The 24,215-nt window shown below is 43.2% G+C and overlaps 1 protein-coding gene across 5 annotated transcripts in view; it reads left to right on the forward strand.

Annotated features, from left to right (window-relative positions):
• Positions 1-24,215, forward strand: part of cep350 (centrosomal protein 350) — a 248,859-nt gene that overhangs the window by 38,597 nt on the left and 186,047 nt on the right. For all 5 annotated transcript variants that reach the window (XM_038795159.1, XM_038795161.1, XM_038795162.1 and 2 more), the window contains exons 4-7: positions 4,200-4,314; positions 6,158-6,329; positions 8,660-9,285; positions 11,470-11,583. In XM_038795159.1, coding sequence (XP_038651087.1) covers positions 4,200-4,314; positions 6,158-6,329; positions 8,660-9,285; positions 11,470-11,583 — 1,027 coding nt within the window. The remainder of the gene's footprint in view (positions 1-4,199; positions 4,315-6,157; positions 6,330-8,659; positions 9,286-11,469; positions 11,584-24,215) is intronic.

Genomic DNA, 24,215 nt, shown 5'->3' on the forward strand with positions numbered 1-24,215 from the left:
AAGAAGACAGAGGGTGGTGGTTGATGGGTAATGTTCAGCCTAGAGTTCAGTTACTAGTGGTGTAGCACAAGGATCTGTTTTGGGCCCACTGCTGTTTGTCCTTTTTATAATTGACCTGGAGGAGGGCGTAGAAAGATGGGTGAGTAAATTTGCAGATGACACTAAAGTCAGTGGAGTTGTGGACAGTGTGGAAGGATGTTGCAAGTTACAGAGGGACGTAGATCAGCTGCAGAGCTGGGCTGAGAGGGGGCAACTGGAGTTTAATGCAGAAAAGTGTGAGGTGATTCATTTGGAAGGAGTAACATGAAGACAGAGCACTGGGCTAATGGTAAGATTCTTGGTAGTGTGGATGAGCAGAGAGATCTTGGTGTCCACGTACATAGATCCCTGAAAGTTGCCACCCAGGGTGATAGGGTTGTTAAGAAGGCCGTACGGTGTGTTAGCTTTTATTGGTAGAGGGATTGAGTTTCGGAGCCATGAGGTCATGTTGCAGCTGTACAAAACTCTGGTGCGGCCGCATTTGGAGTATTGCGTGCAGTTCTGGTCGCCGCATTATAGGAAGGATGTGGAAGCATTGGAAAGGGTGCAGAGGAGATTTACCAGAATGTTGCCTGGTATGGAGGGAAGATATGAGGGAAGGCTGAGGGACTTGAGGCTGTTTTCGTTAGAGAGAAGAAGGTTAAGAGGTGACTTAATTGAGGCATACAAAATGATCAGAGGATTAGATAGGGTGGACAGGGCCTTTTTCCTCGGATGGTGATGGTTAGCACGAGGGGACATAGCTTTAAATTGAGGGGAGATAGATACAGGACAGATGTCAGAGGTAGGTTCTTTACTCAGAGAGTAGTAAGGGCGTGGAATGCCCTGTCTGCAACAGTAGTGGACTCGCCGACATTAAGGGCATTTAAATGGGGCAGCACGGTAGCATGGTGGTTAGCATAAATGCTTCACAGCTCCAGGGTCCCAGGTTCGATTCCCGGCTGGGTCACTGTCTGTGCGGAGTCTGCACGTCCTCCCCGTGTGTGCGTGGGTTTCCTCCGGGTGCCCGGTTTCCTCCCACAGTCCAAAGATGTGCGGGTTAGGTGGATTGGCCATGCTAAATTGCCTGTAGTGTCCTAAAAAGTAAGGTTAAGGGGGGGGGGTTGTTGGGTTATGGGTATAGGGCCGATACGTGGGTTTGAGTAGGGTGATCATTGCTCAGCACAACATCGAGGGCCGAACGGCCTGTTCTGTGCTGTACTGTTCTATATTCTATACTGTTCTATATTCTAAATGGTCATTAGATAAACATATGGATGATAAGGGAATAGTGTCGATGGGCTTTAGAGTGGTTTCACAGGTCGGCGCAACATCGAGGGCCGAAGGGCCTGTACTTCGCTTTAATGTTCTCTGTTCTATGTCCCTCATGGCAGACTGGTACAAAAGGTGAAGTCACACGGGATCAGAGGTGGGCTGGCAAGATGGATACAGAACTGGTTAGGTCATAGAAGGCAGAGAGTAGCAATGGAAGGGTAATTTTCTGATTGGAAGGCTGTGACTAGTGGTGTTCTGCCGGGATCAGTGCTGGGACCTTTGCTGTTGGTAGTATATATAAATGATTTGGAGTAAAATGTAACTTCTCTGATTAGTAAGTTTGCGGACGACACAAAGATTGGTGGAATTGCGGATAGTGATGAAGACTGTCAGAGGATACAGCAGGATTTAGATCGTTTGGAAACTTGGGCGGCGAGATGGCAGATGGAGTTTAATTCGGACAAATGTGAGGTGATGCATTTTGAAAGGTCTAAGACAGGTAGGGAATACACAGTGAATGGTAGAACCCTCAAGAGTATTGACAGTCAGAGAGATCTTGGTGTACAGGTCCACAGGTCACTGAAAGGGGTAACACGGGTGGAGAAGTTAGTCAAGAAGGCATACGGCATGCTTGCCTTCATTGGCCGGGGCATTGAGTATAAAAATTGGCAAGTCATGTTGCTGCTGTATAGAACCTTAGTTAGGCCACACTTGGAGTATAGTGTTCAATTCTGGTCGCCACACTGCGAGAAGGATGTGGAGGCTTTAGAGAGGGTGCAGAAGAGATTTATCAGGATGTTGCCTGGTATGGAGGGCATTAGCTATGAGGAGCGGTTGAATAAAGTTGGTTTGTTCTCACTGGAATGAAGAAGGTTGAGGGGGCGACCTGATAGAGGTCTACAAAATTGAGGGGCATAGACAGAGTGGATAGTCAGAGACTTTTTCCCAGGGTCGAGGGGTCAATTATTAGGGGGCATAGGTTTAAGGTGTGAGGGGCAAGGTTTAGAGGAGATGTGCGAGGCAAGTTTTTTTTACACAGAGGGTAGTAGGTGCCTGGAACTCACTGCCGGAGGAGGTGGTGGAAGCGGGAAGATAGTGACGTTTAAGGGGCATCTTGACAAATACATGAATAGGATGGGAATAGAGGGATACGGACCCAGGAAGTGTAGAAGATTGTAGTTTAGTCGGGCAGCATGGTCGGCACGGGCTTGGAGGGCAGAAGGGCCTGTTCCTGTGCTGTACTTTTCTTTGTTCTTTGTGATGGAGGCAAAGATCACATAACATTTAAGTATTTAGATGTGCACTTGTGATGCCAAGGCATGCAAGGCTATGGGCCAAGTGCTGGAAAATAGGATTAAAATAGTTAGGTGGTTGTTTTTATACCGGCACAGACATGATAACCGAAGGGCCTTTTCTGTGCTGTAGACCTTGATGACTATATATTTCCAAATCAGGATGTTGAGTGGCTTGGAGGGGAACTTCCAGGTGATGGTATTCCCATGCATCTGGTGCCCTTGTCCTTCTCGGTGGTAGTGGCTGTAGGTTTGGAAGGTGCTGTGTAAGGAGCCTTGAGTTCTTGCAGGCTCCTTGCACAGCACGGCAGCATTGTGGATAGCACAATTGCTTCACAGCTCCAGGGTCCCAGGTTCGATTCCGGTTTGGGTCACTGTCTGTGCGGAATCTGCACATCCTCCCCGCGTGTGCGTGGGATTCCTCCGGGTGCTCCGGTTTCCTCCCACCGTCCAAAGATGTGCAGGTTAGGTGGATTGGCCATGATAAATTGCCCTTAGTGTCCAAAATTGCCCTTAGTGTTGGGTTGGATTATGGGGATAGGGTGGAGGTGGTGACCTTGGGTAGGGTGCTCTTTCTGGGGGCCGGTGCAGACTTGATGGGCTTGATTAAACTTGACTTGACTTGATTAGCCCAACACACTGGGCTAGTGCCTGGTCAATTCCAGCCCTAAGTGACCCAGAGTCGCAACACAATTGAAATTTACTGTTAATTCTTAGAAAATATCAGAAGTCTTTGGCTGCCCCTTAACTACAGCCACCAAGTTTGTAAATTTAAGCATAAATAATTTTTTATTAATAACTATAATTAAATAAACAGCAAATACAAATGGATAACTATTATCTAATTCCTAACCCCTCGCCTTCTTTAACTATCCCAATCCTCTATATTTTATAGATGCGTACACACGCCTCTGACCTGCTCTTATAGCCACGGTGTTTAAGTGGTTAGTCTTGTTCCGTTTCTCGACCATGGTAATCCCCAGGATGTTGAGTGGCCCTGGTGGAACCTAAACTGCACAACATTGCCCTCTTTCCTGGCCTCACAAATTTCATGCTTTAATCTCCTACACATTCTGGACTCTGTACCGTGGTCCTGCTGACCTGTCACTCACTATCATTACGCATCTCCATCGGCTGCCTCCCCTCAGTGCTTCTGTTTCAAAATTCCGATTTATGCATTTGTACATAGTTCCTTCCCTTTGCCTTTCCAACTTGGTTCTATCCTCCATCTCCGGTCGTGTTCTCTGCTCTTCTAATTGTACTCTGCTGAGCATTTCCAGCTCCATTTGGCAGTAAAACTATCAGTTGTCTTGTCGCCTCGCTCTGGAATCCCATCCACCACCTTCCAAACGCCCTCAAAATGTAGCCCTATGAGCTTTGACAAAGAGCCTTCCAGACTCAATGCTAGCTCCCTTCTCTCCATAGATGCTGTCAGACCTGCTGCGATTGTCCAGTATTTTCTGTTTTTGTTGTAGCCCTTTGCCTTCCTGTTGGAAAATTCCCTTCTGATTCCTGCTCAGGTCTATCTTAGGAATTTTTGCTGCAGGAAAGGTACTTTATAAAAGAAATTTTGTTGTAGTATTTAATTGGCTGTTAATTTCCTTTCACTCCAAGTTGCGGCACATAGAGAACAGGCTGGAAGCTGTACCCACCAGCACTGCAGTGTTAGACACGGTGATGGATACTAAGAAGACTTCAAGCAGTGCTACCAGAAAAATTAGTCGGAAAGGTAAGTGCAAGGACAACAAAAGAAACATTGACGATTCTTGGAGCAACAGTAGCAGTTGATCTCATGGATGCATTTAGTGATCAGTAGCTTCAGTGAAAACAGGAGAACAGATATTGAGGCGAAAGAAAAAATGTGGTGAAATTATGCTCTTTATCAAGTTAATTAGTGGATCGGCATGTATTGACATTTTGTAAAGGTTTGTTTGCATTTGAGAAATAGATTGAGCTATGAAATCTCTTCCTTCTCTATTTTGTGGAGCTTCTTGGGTATACCCCAGTAGGCAAAGTGAGCCCTCCATTCCCTCACTGAAGTGGCCCGTCTGTATGTATAGACAATGGATTTCCAAGCAGTTATTTTGTTTGTTGTAACCACTTTTAAAAACTGTTGTGTACAAATACAAATGTAGGGTCTTTAGAATATGTAATATCTTGTTATTATGAGATGTATGCTGGTCTGTGTGTGTGTTCTGCTTAAAAGGCAGGTCATTCTCTGCTTGCTTCATCTGGAGCAATTTTCTGTGGCAAATTTTGACGGTGATGGTTTGCTATTGCCTTCCACTGAGCCAGCGGGCCCCAGTAACAGTTGGGCCACTGTGATATTTAATTATTTAAATCTATTTTTAATAATCCACCTCCAAATATTTGCCTTTCGTTGACTAAGGTCGGGCTGCAAACTGCATTGAATCTCTTATGATGGTATCGTCCCTTTTTACCATTGTGAATGTTGGATCTTGGAAAGATAGAAAAACATCATTAGCAATTGGCTTTAGATTAAAAATATATTTTCTAACCAAGTTCACTGCAGACAAATAAGTTAGTGTTGCCTGGCTTTGGCAAAGTAGTGTGTATATAGATAGCGCAAGTTGATTTGCACTGACCAAAGTCCTGAGCTAGCCGTAGCTTCAGATATAAGATACCATGTCTCTTCGTGGTGAGTGACTGGCACAAGGCATATCGTTGAATTGAAGTTCCAAACAAAACCTTTGACCCATGTATAAGAAACAGTGATTCATAGAATTGTATAGAAAATATAGTATACAAACGAACCATTGATCTCTGTCTATTCCATGCTGGCGTTTTATACTCGAGTAAAGCCTCCTCCCATCCAACGACCTGAAACTATAAGTGATTTGAAATAACTAATTTAAATATTGTTCATTGCTCAGTTTAAACATTTAAGTTCTAATTGAAATTTGAATGATACAGTATCTCGAGACTGGTCAAACTCTGGCCCTGTCCATTTAGCAGCAGTTAATAATGGAAAAATGTACGTCAGTAGTTTGTGTCAGCACTTTAAATGGGAAATGCCTGTCTTATCACAGCGCTGTTGTAGATATCCAGCCAGTGGTGGTCACTGTGCTGTAGATTATACAGGTCCATTTGCCAGTATATTCCAGTGCTGCTTTGGCCAGCCTCCCACCTTGTTCCTTCTGTAAACTTGATTCATCCAAAACGCAGCTATCCAAATCCTAACTTGCACCTTGCTCTTCAGCCATCGCTCATTGTGCTACCTGACCTATATTGGTTTACGGTTCGACAATGTCTTTTTAAAAAAAATCCTTTTCCTTGCTTTCCAGTCCCTCCATGGGTTTGCCTCTCCCTATTTCTATAGCCTCCTACCCTTTCCCCGTGACCTCCCACATCTGTTTGTTGCTTTTTGTTTTAGTGCATAGCATTTGAGGAGGTGAATCAGGAAGTAGAATGAGCTTCCCACCTTGCGCATACACATGCTGACAGTAGCCTTTTTGATGTAGCTCATGTGGGTTAACTAAGTCCACTGATGGTGATAAGGAGAAGGCATGCATGCTACTTTTTTTTTTGAACCTTGTTCCTGTTGCTGTCAGATGGAAGGTACCTGGAGGATTCTGCGACCAGTGCCTCAGTTGTCAAGTCCAGGAGTCGCAGCAAATCACGGAAGGACAAAATGTCACGGAGCCCCTTGAGATCTACCACTCTGGAAAGCAACATTAAGAAGAGCAGCCGAGTAGAATTCAGAGATCCATTAGCTGCATATAGGTATGATCAGAGCTATATATTTCCTCTCAGTTAATTTCTGTTGTGAATTCCTAAATTCATATGCTTAATGTAAACTTGTCAGACTGTAGTTACACTGTCCTGGCAGTGAAGGCACTAGAGTCAACCACTGGCAGTATATAAATAGATATACTGCCGCGAAGAGGCAGTTTCCATTACCAAAATTTTTAAAGGATAAGAATAATCGAATGTGTGACTCCAATTACCCGTTGCCCTGTAGTCCTATTTCTCCTGGATTACATTTGGTCTTTACCCTATGTTTACAGTCTTGGGAGATTGCGTAGTGATGAAGATTTAGACCGTTGACCAGGTCAACTATTGAGCTTTTCTCAAGAGAGACACTGAGTACCAAAATAATGCAAGACAATCTCAAATCATCATTTAGGCTGCTGTTGCACATAATTTTGAGAACCCATTGCATATTGTAACTTATCACTCACCATTTTATTGAAAACCTGGCTATAATATTACCAAGATTTCAATTTGTGCTCTAATATCCAACCTTGTGCAGCCCATTGGGGGTAACTATTCCAGATGAATGGAATAACAAAGTAGAGTAGTAAATAGGATGGAAACGCATGTTGGGCACCAACCTTCAGTTGAAGTGAAACGTTAATTCAATTTTTTGTTGTAGGTGGCACATTTTGTCTGCATGTTGCTGAGGATAATTACTGTAACACATTGTTCACAGTAGGAACAGATGTCAGCCTAATGCATCTGCTCAAGACATGGAAATTACTTTGGCTAAGACAAGTATATAAATTGAGACAGAGGAAACCTTTAGCAGAGAAGGTCATTATGCTTTTGCCAACTTGTTACTTCTAATGAAGGTGTTGACTCTTAGTGTTGTTCAGTTTTGCAGCCGACAACCCTTTGCCTAATTCACCAATTCTTTGTATACGCTGAGGGAATGTCAACATACAATTGACTATTGGGCGGAACAGTTCTAATCAAGCTCAGTCTTTTCCTCAGCTAATGTGTGTTTGTGCAAATATTTTTTCACAACCTGACTTGTGGTTGGCTACTGAGACCATTTGTGTTGCTTCTGTCGTCACCTTGATTGAAATGAAAAGACTAATGGCTGAACCTTTCTGTTGTCTCTGCTGACTTCTCTATTATAGAGTCGTGGCTACATGACTTGTGTCATTTCATTTTTACCTTGGATGTGTTCCAGGAAACTGCTGTGGATTTCAATTTTGGGGCGAAAATGATCCTTTCAAACATTCTTGGACTGTAAAATCCACCCCTTTCTTTAATTCAAAAACAATACTACTGACACTGGAAATCTGAAATGAAAACTGAAGATGCATTTGCTTTGAACCTGTTGCATCTCTAACTTTTTCCAGTGCTGATGAAAGGTTATTTTGACCTGAATCATTAATGCTGTTGTTTGACCACATGCCACCAAACCTGCTTAGCACCATCAACGTTTTCCGTTTTTATTCTACTTTACTGTGCTGGCTGACATGGTAAAGCGTCTGATTCCTTGTGCTTCTCAAGCCTCTATTGTTTTAATGACACTGACACTTTTCGTAGTCTGTATTTTGTCTTCTACGCTGCATATCCATCGCAGGCGCATCATTTTCAGAGCGCATAGAAGTTGTATTTCATGGAATTATGAAGTGGCCATGCCTTTAAATTTGCCAATTTAATAGAGCAGTGAATTTTATTTATTGAATATTGGGCATGAAGATTCCAGCACTGATCCCCGGTGTTTTGATCCCAGTTGGGAGAGTAGCAGGGGGTGGATCCTACCTCTATTCCAGTATCCACAAGCTAAGGGTGGTGAATATGCTGGAAAGGAGGGAATCATTCATATGTTCCCCATAATTACTCCCTAATAGTCCCAGCTGAGAAGTGTGTATCTGTGGGACAAGCCGAGGACTGAATGGCGCTCAGTGCCAGTCTATTTCCATAGAGCGTCCTCATTTGGATGAGGTGCAGGTAGGCTGCTGCTGCCGCCAGTGGAACTGTATTCCGGGTTCAGCTCAACTTGAGAGGGGAAAAGGCAGGGCTAAAACTATAGGAGGGGAATCATTTTGGAGGGATCAGATTATCTCTCAAAAATAGGAACCTGCAATTAGGTAGAATATTTCATATCCATCATATATCCCAAAGTGCTTCACAGCCAATGATTTGCTGGTGCCATACAGTCACTGTTGTGCAGGTGCATGCTAGTTGTTTCCATTTTTGGTCACAATTCAGAAGTGATTTCTGTAATATTTTCCTGATGTAGTCCTCCAGTTTCCTGGATTTGATGTAAAAAGTAGATAGGAGGATAAATAATATTAACCTATCTGTCTTGTTATCAGGGAAATGGATATCAGGGTCCCATCCTACCTGACTGCAAGCCAGCTGGAAGCTCAGCGTCTCCTTTCTGAACTTAACTCCAGCGAAGTGCGAGGGAAGGAGAGTGAAATGAGCCACATGATATACGAGCGAGACAACAGGAATTACCACTGTTTGGATGATGAGAGCACACGCTCGACAGCGGTGGACGACACAGAGGTGAAATATCTCAACGATCGCTCAGCACTTGATGCCATGCACAATTCCAATGCACTTTACAAAACTTTTGGCCGAGGGGACCTGGGACTGAAAGTTGGTACCACCAAAGGCTCCCACTCTAAGATTGCGAGCTACGAATCTGACTCAAAGAGCGACCGACCTTCTGAGCAGTCCCAGCTGTCTTCCCCAAGTTCCACGTCTGAGTCAATGATGCAGAAACTGGAGATGATGCGCAGGAAGCAGCATGACGGCAAGCTCGAGAAACTGAAGGAGCGGATCAGGAAGCAGCGGGAGCAGTCGGAGGAATCTGCCGAGAGGGACCGGCTGTTAAACTTCTCCGAACTGCCTGCAGTACCTGTCGTAGATACTGCAGTTTCTACTACCAAAGTGAGAAAGGTTGCTGCAGCGCCACCTGCTCCATCATACAAAGGTAAACTGCTGGACTTGCACTCTATATCCTACTCCCTTTATCATTCATTTCTGGCTGCTCCATGATACAGACTGTCCGTGTGTCTCTGAACAATTTCAGGGCAACCCTTGCTGCACATTTTTATAGAAAGTCTTGCCTTTATTTAGCACCTTTTATAACCTCAGAACCATCTTAAAGTGCTTCACAGCCAATGTAATAAGAGCAGCAATCAAATTATGCACTTCAAGCTGCCAGAAATTGCAATGTGATAACCACTAAGTAATTTGTTTTTTAGATGTTTATGGATAAGTATTGGCCAAGACACCAGGGCGAACTCTCCCCTGCTCTTTAAATAGTTGTGGAATCTCTTGCAAATAGTAAGGGCAAATAGGGCTGCAGTGCAAAGTCTCATCCCAAAACCAGTACCTCCATCAATGCAGTACTACACAACAGATTCTGCATGGGGTTAAGTCTCTTCCTTCTAACTTTGAGCAAGAATACCCCTAAATGAGCCAAGGCTGCCACTGTAATAAAGTACAAGACCTCTACATGGTACTTCTACTGAATGAACTTGTTAAATCTTGTTAAAATTAATTAAGCGCTGTGCATTGGCAGCAGTCAATATAATCTTCCATCCTATAGTGTGACATAATGTGTTGGAGCTCCCAAAAGCTGCCCCTAAAGCATTATCCATTTGAAAATACGATTTTTGGTTGAACCAGAGTACAAAATGTGAATTTACACCACTTTATTTTTTTAAGTCAGTGAATCTGGGGTCACCAATTAGAAATACAGACAACGTTGAGCCCATCACTTTTAAATCTATGGTCTGCACTTTCGTGTTTAGGAGAACACTGGACCTCCAGAACTGAATTAAAATTAAAATGTTGGAACTCGATCAACATCTGTGAAGGACCAGTATTTCAAAGACTGATGCAGCATTTACCTGTATTCCCCTGCCACTTGACTGACTCTGGCCGTTGCAACACTTTGTTTCTAGGTCTAAAGTCTAAATGCGGTATCCAATTTGTCTGCAAAAAAAACCAGAATGATTATATTGGTTTGGAATGTGGATCTACCTGAATCCTTGGGGAATTTTAGAAATACTTTCTGGGTTATTGTATTTCAAGAGTGAAAATAATTCGTTCAGGAGATTTGGTTGCCATTGAAGACTCTTCACTTTCAATGTTTTGCAGAACCCTGTGTGAGGCTTAGGAAATGGAAATGCTTTTTAAACTTGAGGTCCATGCGATTTCTAAGATAACTGCTTGTTTCACTAAAGCAGAATTTTTTAAGTTTCTCTAAGTGGGTGGGAGCAGGCAAATGCAATATACCATTCGTCAACAACTTTCTGCCCCATCTTTTTTCTCTTCTACACCAACCTTTCCCAAACATCCTGAAGGACAGTTGTTCTCCTCTTGGGATATGGCCAAGGATGGCACTTGTGGCTCATTCCTCGTTTACTATAGAAATTGGCGGTTTACTGCTGCAGTCAGTGTGGACTCAATCGAATGGTTTGTTGTAACTTCAAAGGGCAATTGAGAATCATAAATCATACAATGGTACAGTTCAGATTGCACCTATTTGACCCATTGTGCTCATGTTGGTTCTTGGGATAGAGCTAGCCAATTAATTTCACAAACCATACAATCCTGATCAATGCTCTCCTTTACTTCCCATCAAAGAACCAGTTCAAGTTAGTCCAACATAAATTGCCTTTTTCTGAGAACTAGATTTTTGTTTTTAAAGTAAAATGTTTCAACCCTAGTTTGTGGATGAGTTCTGTTCTTACAGAACAATCTGTCTTGTGTTCAGTCAACCGCACTGGTGTTAGGACTGGAGTTACATTTGTCCAGACCAGATAAGGAAGGAAAGTTTTGTTCCCTAACCAACTAAAACTTGTTGTGGTGTGATTGGAATTTTTATGTTCTCTGGAATATAAATCCAGGTGTCTGGATTACTAGACCAGGAACATAACCACTGAACTACCACTGTGACTTTCTGGTAATGAAATTCTAAATTTCAACAATGGTTGTATTAAGCCCCCATCCAATGATGATGCACTTGGGTCTTTTTTTGAAACCTGTCTTTTGTTTTTAAACCAAGTTGTTCCAGGCCTGCCTTATGGATGAGGTATATTCTTGCAGGAAGAGTATTCTTTGATAGTCGGCATTCTGATGCCTCGGGTCCTTCTTTTCATTCCAGGTTTCAACCCCATGGAGACAAAAATCCGAACACCTGATGGCAAAGTGTGGCTTGAGGATGAATTGCACAGTATCAGCAGAGACCTGTACCGGGACTTTACACATCAGTTAGCGGGTAGGAAACACTGTCTCTGTTTAGGAATAAAGGACAGGAGTGAACTTGTTTGTCCCTCAGACATGCTTTGCCATTCAATCAGATCATGACCAATCTGTATCTCAATTCCATTTATAAACATACAAATTAGGAGCAGGTGTAGGCCACGCAGCCCCTTGAGCCTGCTCTGCCAATCATTTAGATTAAGATTAATTGAAGGTTCTTTTGTTTTTCTGCCTCCATGGATAGTTCAGGCAGTGCCCTATTTGCACCCCCCCCCCCTCTCAACACTTAGACTCCCCCTGCCTCCCCACCACCCTCCTTTCCTCTCTCTCCCTACCACACCTTTCCTTTCCCTTCTGTTGGTACAGAGGTGAGGGTATCTGGTCTCTCCAGCGCAAAGTTTAATGCTTGTACCATTTGTTTTTGAAGAAACGTGTTGTGAACTGTTTTAATAATTAGATTATCTACCCCGCCCCTCTCAGTACATTGGTACTGAGGGGAGGGTAACCTGTTTCTCCAACATAAAATTAGTGTTTGTACCGTTTAGCCTTGTATATATTTTTTATTGTTTTAATAAAAATATATCTCTGATCAGATTGCAACTTCAACCCCACATTCCTGTCTACCCCATTGTGATTCAAGAATCTATCTAGTAGCTCTGCCGTAAAAATATATTCAACAACTCTGCTTTGACCACCTTTTGAGGAAGAGAATTCCAAAGAACCTCAACCCTCTGAGAAAACAACTCTCCTCATTTCTGTCTTAAATGAGTGACCCCTTTTTTTAAAACAGTGACCCTTAATTCTATATTCACTGACACGAGGAAACATCCTCTCCCCATCCACCCTCTGAAGACCCCTCAAGATCTTAACAGGTTTTGATCATTTCTTACTCTTTTAAATTCTAGTGGATACAAACCTTAAATTCTAGTGGATACAAACCTAACATCTCCAACCTTTCCTTGTAAGACAACCCGTCCATTCCTGGCATGAGTCAAGTAAACCTTCTCTGAACTGCTTCTAACATATTTACATCTTTCCAGATGTGGCCTCACCAATGCTCTGTACAACTGAAGGTTAGCCTCCTTACCTTTTTACATCAATTCCCCTCACAATGAACAATAACATAGTAGCTTTCCTAATTACTTGCCGTACCTGTTTACTAATCCTTTGTGATTCACGCTCAGATCCCCCTGCACGTCGGAGCTCTGCAATCTGTCTACATTTAGGTAGTCTAATTTTTCATTTTTCCTGCCAAAATGGAGAACTTCACATTCTTCCACATTATGCTCCATTTCCTCGATGTTTTTCTATTAATTTAACCTATCTATGTCCCTTTGTAGCCTCCATATGTTCTTTTCACAATCTACTTTCCTACATATCTTTGTGTTATCAACAAATTTAGCAACCATATCTTTGGTCCCTTCACCTGAGTCATTTGTATAAATCAAGCAGGATGGGTTGCATCCGAACCAGAGGGGCACCAATATCCTGGGAGGGAGGTTTTCTAGTACTCTTCGGGAGAGTTTAAACTAATTTGGCAGGGGAATGGGAACTAGATTTGTAGTCCAGCAACTAAGGTAGCCGATGTTCAGGACGTCAAAGCGTGTAGTGAGGCAGTGGGGAAGGTAACACTGACAAAGGAGAGTACTTGCAGGCACGGAGATGGGGTGAAGTGTATATACTTCAACGCAAGAAGCATCAGGAATAAGGTGGGTGAGCTTAAGGCATGGACCGGTACTTGGGATTACGATGTGGTGACCATCACGGAAACTTGGATCGAAGAGGGGCAGAAATAGCTGTTGGAGGTTCCTGGTTATAGATGTTTCAATAAGATTAAGGAGGGTGGTAAAAGAGGTGGGGGGGTGGCAATGTTAATTAGAGATAGTGTAACAGCTGCAGAAAGGCAGTTCGAGGAGGATCTCCCTACTGAGGTAGAATGGGTTGAAGTCAGAAATAGGAAAGGAGCAGTCACCTTGTTGGGAGTTTTTTTATAGGACCTCCAATAGCAGCAGAGATGTGGAGGAAAAGATTGGGAAACCGATTTTGGAAAGGTGCAGAATCACAGGGTAGTAGTCATGGGTGACTTCAAATTCCCAAATATTGAGTGGAAACTCTTTAGATCAAATAGTTTGGATGGGGTGGTGTTTGTGCAGTGTGTCCAGGAAGCTTTTCTAACACAGTATGTAGATTGTCTGACCAGAGGGGAGGCCGTATTGGATTTGGTACTTGGTAATGAGCCAGGGCAAGTGATAGATTTGTTAGTGGAGGAGCATTTTGGAGACGTGACCATAATGCTGTGACTTTCACTTTAGTTATTGAGAGGGATAGGTGCGTGCAACAGGACATGATTTACAATTGGGGAAAGGGTAAATACGATGCTGTCAGACAAGAACTGAAGTGCATAAGTTGGGAACATAGGCTGTCAGGGAAGGACACAATTGAAATGTTGAACTTGTTCAAGGAACAGGTACTACGTGCCCTTGATATGTATGTCCCTGTCAGGCAGGGAAGAGATGGTCGAGTGAGGGAACCATGGTTGACAGGAGAGGTTGAATGTCTTGTTAAGAGGAAGAAGGATACTTATGCAAGACTGAAGAAACGAGGTTCAGACAGGGTGCTGGAGGGATACAAGATAGCCAGGAGGGAACTGAAGAAAGGGATTAGGAGAGCTAAGAGAGGGCATGAAAAATCTTTGGCGGGAAGGATCAAGGAAAACCCCAAGGTCTTTTACACATATGTGAGAAATATGAGACTGTCTAGAGCGAGGGTAGGTCCGATCAAGGACAGTAGCGGGAGATTGTGTATTGAGTCTGAAGAGATAGGAGAGGTCTTGAATGAGTACTTTTCTTCAGTATTTACGAATCAGAGGGGCCGTATTGTTGGAGAGGACAGTGTGAAACAGACTGGTAAGCTCGAGGAGATACTTGTTAGGAAGGAAGATGTGTTGGGCATTTTGAAAAACTTGAGGATAGACAAGTCCCCCGGGCCTGACGGGATATATCCAAGGTTTCTATGGGAAGCAAGAGATGAAATTGCAGAGCCGTTGGCAATGATCTTTTCGTCCTCCACTGTCAACAGGGGTGATACCAGGGGATTGGAGAGTGGTGAATGTCGTGCCCCTGTTCAAAAACGGGAATAGGGATAACCCTGGGAATTACAGGCCAGGTAGTCTTACTTCGGTGGTAGGCAAAATAATGGAAAGGGTACTGAGGAATAGGATTTCTGAGCATCTGGAAAGACACTACTTGATTAGGGATAGTCAGCACGGATTTGTAAGGGATAGGTCTTGCTTCACAAGTCTTATTGAATTCTTTGAAGAGGTGACCAAGCACGTGGATGAAGGTAAAGCAGTGGATGTGGTGTACATGGATTTTAGTAAGGTATTTGATAAAGTTCCCCATGGTAGGCTTATGCAGAAAGTAAGGAGGGATGGGATAGTGTGAAATTTGACCAGTTGGATAACGAACTGGCTAACCGATAGAAGTCAGAGTGGCGGTGGATGGCAAATATTCAGCCTGGAACCCAGTTACCAGTGGTGTACTGCAGGGATCAGTTCTGGGTCCTCTGCTGTTTGTGATTTTCATTAATGACTTGGTTGAGGGAGTTGAAGGGTGGGTCAGTAAATTTGCAGACGATACGAAGATTGGTGGAGTTGTGGGAAGTGAGGAGGGCTGTTGTCGGTTGCAAAGACACATAGATAGGATGCAGAGCTGGGCTGAGGAGTGACAGATGGAGTTTAACCCTAAAAGTGTGAGGTTGTCCATTTTTGGAAGGACAAATATGAATGTGGAATACAGGGTTATAACGGTAGGGTTCCTGGCAATGTGGTGGAGTAGAGATCTTGGAGTCTATGTTCATAGATCTTTGAAAGTTGCCACTCAGGTGGATGGAGCTGTGAACTCTATGGTGTGCTAGCGTTCATTAGCAGACGGATTGAATTTAAGAACCGTGAGGTGATGATGCAGCTGTACAAAACCTTGGTAAGGCCGCATTTGGAGTACTGTGTGCAGTTCTGGTCGCCTCATTTTAGGAAGGATGTGGAAGCTTTGTAAAAGGTGCAAAGGAGATATACCAGGATGTTGCCTGGAATGGAGAGTAGGTCTTACGAGGAAAGGTTGAGGGTGCTCGGCCGTTTCTCATTAGAATGGAGAAGGATGAGGGGCGACTTGATAGAGGTTTATAAGATGATCAGGGGAGTAGATAGACAGTCAGACTTTTTCCCCGGGTGGAACAAACCATTACAAGGGGACGTAAATTTAAGGTGAATGGTGGAAGATATAGGGGGGATGTCAGAGGTAGGTTCTTTACCCAGAGAGTAGTAGGGGCATGGAATGCACTGCCTGTGGAAGTAGTTGAGTCGGGAACATTAGGGACCTTCAATCGGCTATTGGATAGGTACATGGGTTACGGTAGAATGATGGGGTGTAGATTAATTTGTTCTTAATCTAGGACAAAAGTTTGGCACAACATTGTGGGCCGAAGGGCCTGTTCTGTGCTGTATTTTTCTATGTTCTATTAAAATTTGAGATCCCAGCATTGATCCCTGTGGCACACCACTCATCACATCCTGTCAACCAGAGAAAGACCCCCATTTATACCAGCTGTTTTCTGTTAGCTAACCAATCTTTAATTCAGTCCATGCCAACATGTTACCCCCTAAATCATGAGCTTTTATTTGTCTGTGTTCCATACCTCTGGATACCCTTATCTAACAAAAATCTATTGATTTTAGCCTTGTTGGCTCTAATTGGCACCAGCATCCACAACCTTTCTGAGAGAAGTAGATTTCCAAGTCTTTAACAAGTGTTTCTTGATACCACTTCGAAATGGACTACCTTTAATTTTAAGATTCTGAACAGTGGTTAAAAGGGGTGTTTCAGTGGTGAGTGTGCGATGTGATTTGTGTCTGTTAAATCCCCAATGCACGTTGAGATGATAGCCCATGTTTTTTGAAATTACTGGGTTCTAAATGAGAGTGAGTTCCATCCTTCAAACCAAAGCAAGGACTTTGAAAATGTAGACTGGAATAAGTGATGAGGTCTTGGCATTGTCTCGAAAGCAGATTGGTTAGAATAGAGTCAGGGCTTAGTCCTGATATGGATCATAAAGTGGATAAGATGTTACATGCTGTAGCATTAAAAACCGAAGAGACCTAATTGTGGAGCTGGTGGAGCGGGTTTCGACTGTCGGTTGTAATTTCTTTGGAGAGTGCAGAGGAGGCTTAGAAGAATGTTGCCAGAGTTCGAAAAATGTAGCTACGAGGGACTTGGCTAGGTTGGAGTTATTTTCCTTGGAACAAAGAAGGCTGAGGGGTGACTTGATTGAGGTTACAAAATTGAGGGGAAGAGATAGAGTGGACAGGATAACATTTTTCCCCTTGGCAGAGAATTCCAGAACCAGGGGGCATAGATTCAAGATAAATGACAGAAGGTGTAGAGGGGACATGAAGAATTTTTTTAGCAGAGGGTAATGGGAGTCTGGAATTTACTGCCCGATTTGGTGGTGGAGGCAGAGTCCCTGAATTCTTTATAAAAAAAAAACCTGAATCTGCACCGTAAGCTACTGGGCATGGGCTGGGTGCAGGAAGGTGGGATTAGAAAGGGCACCCTCTGGCTGGAATGGGCGAGATGGCCAAATGGCCTCCTGTGCTGTAACCTTTCTATGGTTCTATGGATGACCATCTTATAGTTCAGTTTACAAGAAAAATAACATCGACAGAGACTATTGTATTAATATGAAGGAACGATTTCTTTAATTTTGTCTCCTGTAAGTTTTTTTGAGCTTTCTGTGCCTGACCTCTGACTGCAGCATTTATATTGTTCCTTTCGTGTATAACATCCCAAGGCACTTCATATGCACATAATTAGCAAAATTTGCCAGAGCCACATACGGCTGGTAATGGATGAAGTGCTTGAGTAGTATCTTTTTAAAATAAATTTAGAGTACTCAATTATTTTTTTTCCAATTAAGGGGCAATTTAGTGTGGCCAATCAACCTACCCTGCACCTCTTTTGGGTTGTGGAGGTGAGACCCACGCAGACACTGGTAGAATATGCCAACTCCACACGGACGGTGACCCGGGGCTGGGATTGAACCCGGGTTCCAAGCGCCATGAGGCAGCTGTGCTAACCATTAAGCCACTGTGTGCCCGTGTTTGAGTAGTATCTTAAGGAGGATGGAGATAGGAAGAGGTTTAAGTAGGGAATTGAGAACTTGTGGCACAGGACCAAGGAGACATCGCAGGACTCCCTAGTGTTCATCTTGCCCATTAACCAACTTTTCATTTTGGATTGTGGTGAAGGTGATGATTCCTCAGAGGTGGCCAGCCGAGTCAAGTCTGTGATACCATGGGTGGCTCAGCTGCAAGGGAGGGGAGGAAGAAGAGTGGAGGCGCAATTGTAGGAGGGGATTTGATAATGATGGGAAAAGGTGTTGCTGTAGCAAGAGACGTGACTTCAGGATGGCATTCTACCTTCCTGGTGGCAAGGTCAAGGATGTCGCCGGGCAGCTGCAGGACATTCTTATGGATCAGGGTGAGATTATGGTCCATCCACATCAGTACCAATAACATGGGTAGAAAGAGATGAAATCCTGAAAGTCGGTTATATGCAGCTGGGAAAGAGATTTAAAACACGGGACTTGAAAGACAGTAAACTCCGAATTATTTGCAGTGCCACATTCCAGTTAGTACAGAAATAGGACGATAGAGCAAATGAACACGTGGCTGGAGAGATGGTACAAGATTCTAGTTTTGAGGCATTGAAACTGGTTCTGGGGCAAGCGGGGCCTGTACGAGGAAACGTGAACCAACTGTGGCTGACAAAGAGAAGTTAACGTTTGTATTATCAAAGGAAGTGGATTTTAAATTTGCCCAAAAAGTCGCAAGGCGGAGGATTGGTAGCATTTTAGAATTCAGCAAAGGACTACAAAACTGATAAAGAAAGGGAAAATAAAATCTGAAAGTGAACTAGGCAAAAGTTAGGCAAATTCAAAACAATGGCAAAAGGAGTAACATTGATGCAAGGAAAATGTTTTTCATCCTGGGGGTAGCTGGAGTCTGGAACAAATTTCTTTGGTGGATGGGGCAGCAGGGTAGCATGGTGGTTAGCATAAATGCTTCACAGCTCCAGGGTCCCAGGTTCGATTCCCGGCTGGGTCACTGTCTGTGTGGAGTCTGCACGTCCTCCCCCTGTGTGCATGGGTTTCCTCCGGGTGCTCCGGTTTCCTCCCACAGTCCAAAGATGTGCGGGTTAGGTGGATTGGCCATGCTAAATTGCCCGTAGTGTCCTAATAAAAGTAGGGTTAAGGGGGAGGTTGTTGGGTTACGGGTATAGGGTGGATACATGGGTTTGAGTAGGGTGATCATGGCTCGGCACAACATTGAGGGCCGAAGGGCCTGTTCTGTGCTGTACTGTTCTATGTTCTATGTTCTATGGTAGTGGTGGCAAGTTCAATAGAGGTATTGACAAGATAATTGGATTGCCATCTGTAGAGGAATATACAAGGTTATAGTGTATAAGGCACAGTGAGACAAGGTAAGCTCATCCAGAGAGCCAGTACCGACTCAATGGGCTGAATGGCCTCTTCCTTCACTTTAACAGTTCTGTGAATCTATGAAAAACACACAAAAAAGTGGGCTCTGTCGGTATGCGAAAAGGTGAGCAGAAACAAATGTGGGCCCTTCATGTCATTGGAGAGTTTATAATGGGGAATAAGGAAATGGCAGAGAAACTAAGCAACTACTTTGTGTCTGTCTTCACAGAGGAAAATAGCAAAACTCTCCCAGATATAATAGCGTATCAAGGGACTAGCGAGAATGAGGAACTGAAAGAAATTGATGTTAGTTAAAAACGTAGTGCTGGAGAAATTAATGGGATTAAATGTTGGAAAATCCCCTGGACCTAAAATTCTGGAACAGTTCCTGCAGTTTAGTAGGTAGCAAATATCAGTCTAATAGTCTAATATCAGTAGTCGGGAAAATGTGAATGTAAAGAATGTGGCACTTAACTCTGTGCAGAGTTAACATGGATTTATCGAAGGGAAATCACGTTTGACAAACATGTTGGAGTTTTTGAGGAAGTAACTATCTGAGGGTGAACCAACGGATGTGGTGTATTTGGATTTTCAGAGGCTGTCCGATAAGTCCCGCATAAGAGGTTAGCAAACAAAATTAGAACACGTGGGATTGCAGATAATGTACTGGCACAGGTTTAATAGACAAAATAAAGTAGGAATAAGTGCGTCATTCTTGTGTTGGAAGTGTGTGACTAATTGGTTACTGTGGGGACACAGCTGTTCACAATCTATATAAGTGATTTGGATGTGGGGACTAAATATTTCAAAATTTGCTGATGACACAAAACCTGGTGGGAATGTGACCTGTGGAGGGGACTGCAAAGTAGCTTCAAAGGTATTTAGACAGGCTAAGCGAATGGGCAAGAACATGGCAGATAGAACATAATGTGGTGAAATGGGGAAAACTGGGGAAAAATGGGGAAAGGCTGGGTATTTCTTAAATGGTGAGAGATTGGGAAATGTTGATGTCTCAAGTGATATGGCTGTCCCTGCTATGAGTCACTGAAAGTAACATGGAAGTGTGGCAGGCAATTAAGAAGGCGAATGGTATGTTGGCCTTTATTGCAAGAGGATTTGTGCACTGGAGTAAAGATGCTTTGTTGCAGTTGCATAAAGCCTCTGAGATCGCACCTGGACTACAGTTTTAGGCTTGTTCTGTAAGGAAAGATATACTTGCCATCGATGTGCAACAGACGTTCACCAGACTGATTGTCCTATGAGAAAAGATTGAAGATACTGGGCCTGTATTCTGTAGAGTTTAGAAAAATCAGAGGTGATTTAATTGAAACCCACATAATTATTCTAGGACAGTACTGGATAGATGCAGGAACGATGTTTCCCATGGTTGGGAGGTCTAGAACCAGCTGTCACAGTCTTGGTAGACCATTAAGGACTTGGATGAGGAGGGATTTCTTCAGTCAGAGGGTAGTGAATCTTTGGAATTTTCTACCTGAGAGCTGTGGAGGCTCAATCATTGAGCATGTACAAGACAGAAATCGATAGCTTTCCACATATTAAAGACATCGAGTAATATGGGAATAGAGTGGGAAAATGGTGTTGAGGTCGAAGATCAGCCATAATCTAGTTAAATGGCAGAGCAGGCTTGAAAGGCTGAATGGCCTATTTCTGCTCCTATTACTTATGTTCCCATCTTGTTTATGTGACACTTAACTCTGCTTCTTGTTAGATTTTGCATTTGCAATGGAAATAGTTTTATGTAAATAGAATCAGCAGCTGAAGGCTGTATTTTTAAGGACTGTACTTGTTAAACTTTCCATGTCACACTTGATGTCTGTGTTAACATGAGAAAGGTGGTTCTTGCTGCCAGTTGTGTGGTGGCCAGTCTCTTTACTTCTGTTACGTTTACTGCGTGGGGTGTTCCTGCTGGACGCTGACTGTCACAATTAAACTTTCTAAGTATTGAAATAAGGAAATGGAGAGTAGGAATTGAAGGTTGTTTTTCAGAATGATTGGAAGTGGATAGTGGTGTCCCACTGGGTTCAGTTCTGGGGCCTCTTTAGTTCACTATCTGTCAAAGATTTGATTATAGAACTAGAGAGAGTAGTGTTGAAATTTGCAGATGATATCAAAATAGGGGATGTAGTTAATTTTTTATAACAAACATTTCCGTAGAGAATTTAAGAATAAAGGGTCTCACTTATAAAGTAGGGACAAGAAGATGGTGGTGGAGAAAATTTCAAATTGTAATCCAGGGAAAACATTTTTATTTTGGGGAAAAAATGGGCGAATACCAATGCACATTGTTATTTTATGATTCATAGAACATACAGTGCAGGAGGCCATTCGGCCCATCGAGTCTGCACTGACCCACTTAAGCCCTCACTTCCACCCAATAACCCCTCCTAACCTTTTTGGACACTAAGGGCAATTTATCATGGCCAATCCACCTAACCTGCACATCTTTGGACTGTGGGAGGAAACCGGAGCACCCGGAGGAAACCAACGCAGACACTGGGAGAACATGCAGACAGTGACCCAGCGGGGAATCAAACCTGGGACCCTGGTGCTGTGAAGCCACAGTGCTATCCACTTGTGCTACCGTGCTGCCCAAAATCTGTCTGCCTTTAAAATCAAATTTTTTAAAAACCTGATGCTGGGTAAGGATAGAGTTGCTCATGTGTATGTGGACTATAGGTGTTGGGATTCAGTACCACATAATGGATGTATTAACAAATTGAAGCTCATGGAATTAAAGGGGCAATGGCAGGTGGGTAAGGAATTGTCTAAGGGGGAAAGAGCAATGATTGGAGAAAAGTATTCAGTATTGATTCCAGGAATAGGTGTTGGGACAGTGACCTTTTTTGATGCATGTTAATGGCATGGGTATAGAGACCACACATTCTACATTTACAGATGGCAAAAAACCTGGAAATGTGGAATTTGGACAATAGTATGCAGAGGTTAGAGTAAGACTGATGAAATACGATACACAAGGCAGGTAATAGTCAATGCTGAGAAGTGTGGGAAATAATCCATTTCAGTAGGACGAGTTGTGGAGTGGCAGCATAAAATAAATGGGACAATTTTAAAAGTGGTGGAGGAACAGAGATCTATGATGTGAATCAAAGTTTTTGAAAGTGGCAGGTGAAGTTGGAAAGATGACCAATTGGGATCTGTGGCTTTATTAATAGAACAGTAAGAAGTCTTACAACACCAGGTTAAAGTCCAACAGGTTTGTTTCAAACACGAGCTTTCGGAGCACGGCTCCTTCTTCAGGTGAAGGAGCCGTGCTCCGAAAGCTCGTGTTTGAAACAAACCTGTTGGACTTTAACCTGGTGTTGTAAGACTTCTTACTGTGCTCACCCCAGTCCAACGCCGGCATCTCCACATCATGTTTATTAATAGAGGAATAGAGTGCAAAGTTCACAAAACCTATTGACCCTTTATGAAACAGTGGTTAGGCTTGAACTACAGTATTCTGTTCAATTCTGGAGACCACATGTCAGAAATGGTATTAAAGCCTTAAAAAGAGGAGTTTTATTAGAATAGTATTAGAGGTGAGGGACTTGAATTACATGTAGAGACTGGAGAAACTGGAATTGCTCTCAGAGCAGTAAAGGTCATGGACAGGTTTAATACTAATATTAGAATAATTAAGGAGAAACATTCCAATGACAGATTCAGTAACCAGGGCGCGATGTAAAATGATTGTCTTAAAGATAGTAAGAAGTCTTACAACACCAGGTTAAAGTCCAACAGGTTTGTTTCAAACACGAGCTTTCGGAGCACTGCTCCTTCCTCAGGTAGGAAGGCTCCTTCCTCCTGAGGTAGGAGCAGTGCTCCGAAAGCTCATGTTTGAAACAAACCTGTTGGACTTTAACCTGGTGTTGTAAGACTTCTTACTGTGCTCACCCCAGTCCAACGCCGGCATCTCCACATCATGTCTTAAAGATAATTAAGGTAATGAATTGTCTTGAAAAGGGAAAGAAATTCCAGGGCTATGGGGAAGGAAGAGGGGTGGGACTAATTAGATGACTCAAACTCCAAAGAACTGGAACAGGCATGAGGGACCGACTGCTGCCACTCAGTAAAAAGAAAGCAGGAAATGCAGGAGGGGCTTTATTTTTAGGTGTGGTAACAATGCAGAACAGATTGATGGCATGGGTGGAAGAACAGAGCAATGTTAATGAGTTTTTTTGAAGGAACTCAACCAGTCCTGGTCAGCAAACTAATTTGTGTTATTAGAAATGCACCATGGGAATACTGTGGTTGATGTGCTCAGTGGACAGAAGGTGGTCTGCTCGCTGAAACTGATCCGCTATCAGTAAGATGAAAGGAAGCTGAAGTGGGATATTGATGAGATGGGAGGGAAAATGATCTGGAAAGTGACAGCTGGAATGCAACCTCAGTAATTGTGAGGTGATGCACTTTGTTCAAAAAATATCCAGTAATCTGAGCGGAAGTGAAGAGCAGAGGGATTTGCAGGTGCAGATTGATAGGACCTTAAAGGCAGCACCGTGGGGTGATGCTGTAAAAAATAAAAAGGCTAATGGGATTCACATTTTTATCACCAGGTACAGAATAAAAAAGCATTGAAATAATGATGAACAAAATATAACATCTTAAGATATCTAAGAGCTCCAACAGAGTCATATCTAACTCTAAATGTGGACTGTTTCTTTTTGCACAGATGCTGTTCGAACTGCTGTGTTTATTCCAGCACTTCCTGTTTAGCACTTACTATGTGGCAATATGATAGAAGTGATTAAAATTATCAAAGGATGGGACAAGGTAGAGAATGTTTTCAGCAGTTTAGTTGAGAACTAAATGTAATAGAATTTGAATAAAGGCCAGAGGTTTATTCACACGATAAGGCATTCACGGTAGCACAGTGGTTAGCACTGTAGCTTCACAACGCCATGGTCCTAGGTTCGATTCCCGGCTTGGGTTACTGTCTGTGCAGGGTCTGCAAATCTCCCCCCCCCCGGGGGTGTGCCTACGTGACTTTCTTCCAGGCGCTCTGGTTTCCAGAAAGATGCGCTGTTAGGTAATTTGAACATACTGAATTCTCCCTCTGTGTGAACAGGTGCTGGAGTGTGGCGACTAGGGAAT

This window comes from Scyliorhinus canicula, chromosome 4, assembly GCF_902713615.1.
Source record: "Scyliorhinus canicula chromosome 4, sScyCan1.1, whole genome shotgun sequence".
NCBI lineage: Eukaryota > Metazoa > Chordata > Chondrichthyes > Carcharhiniformes > Scyliorhinidae > Scyliorhinus > Scyliorhinus canicula.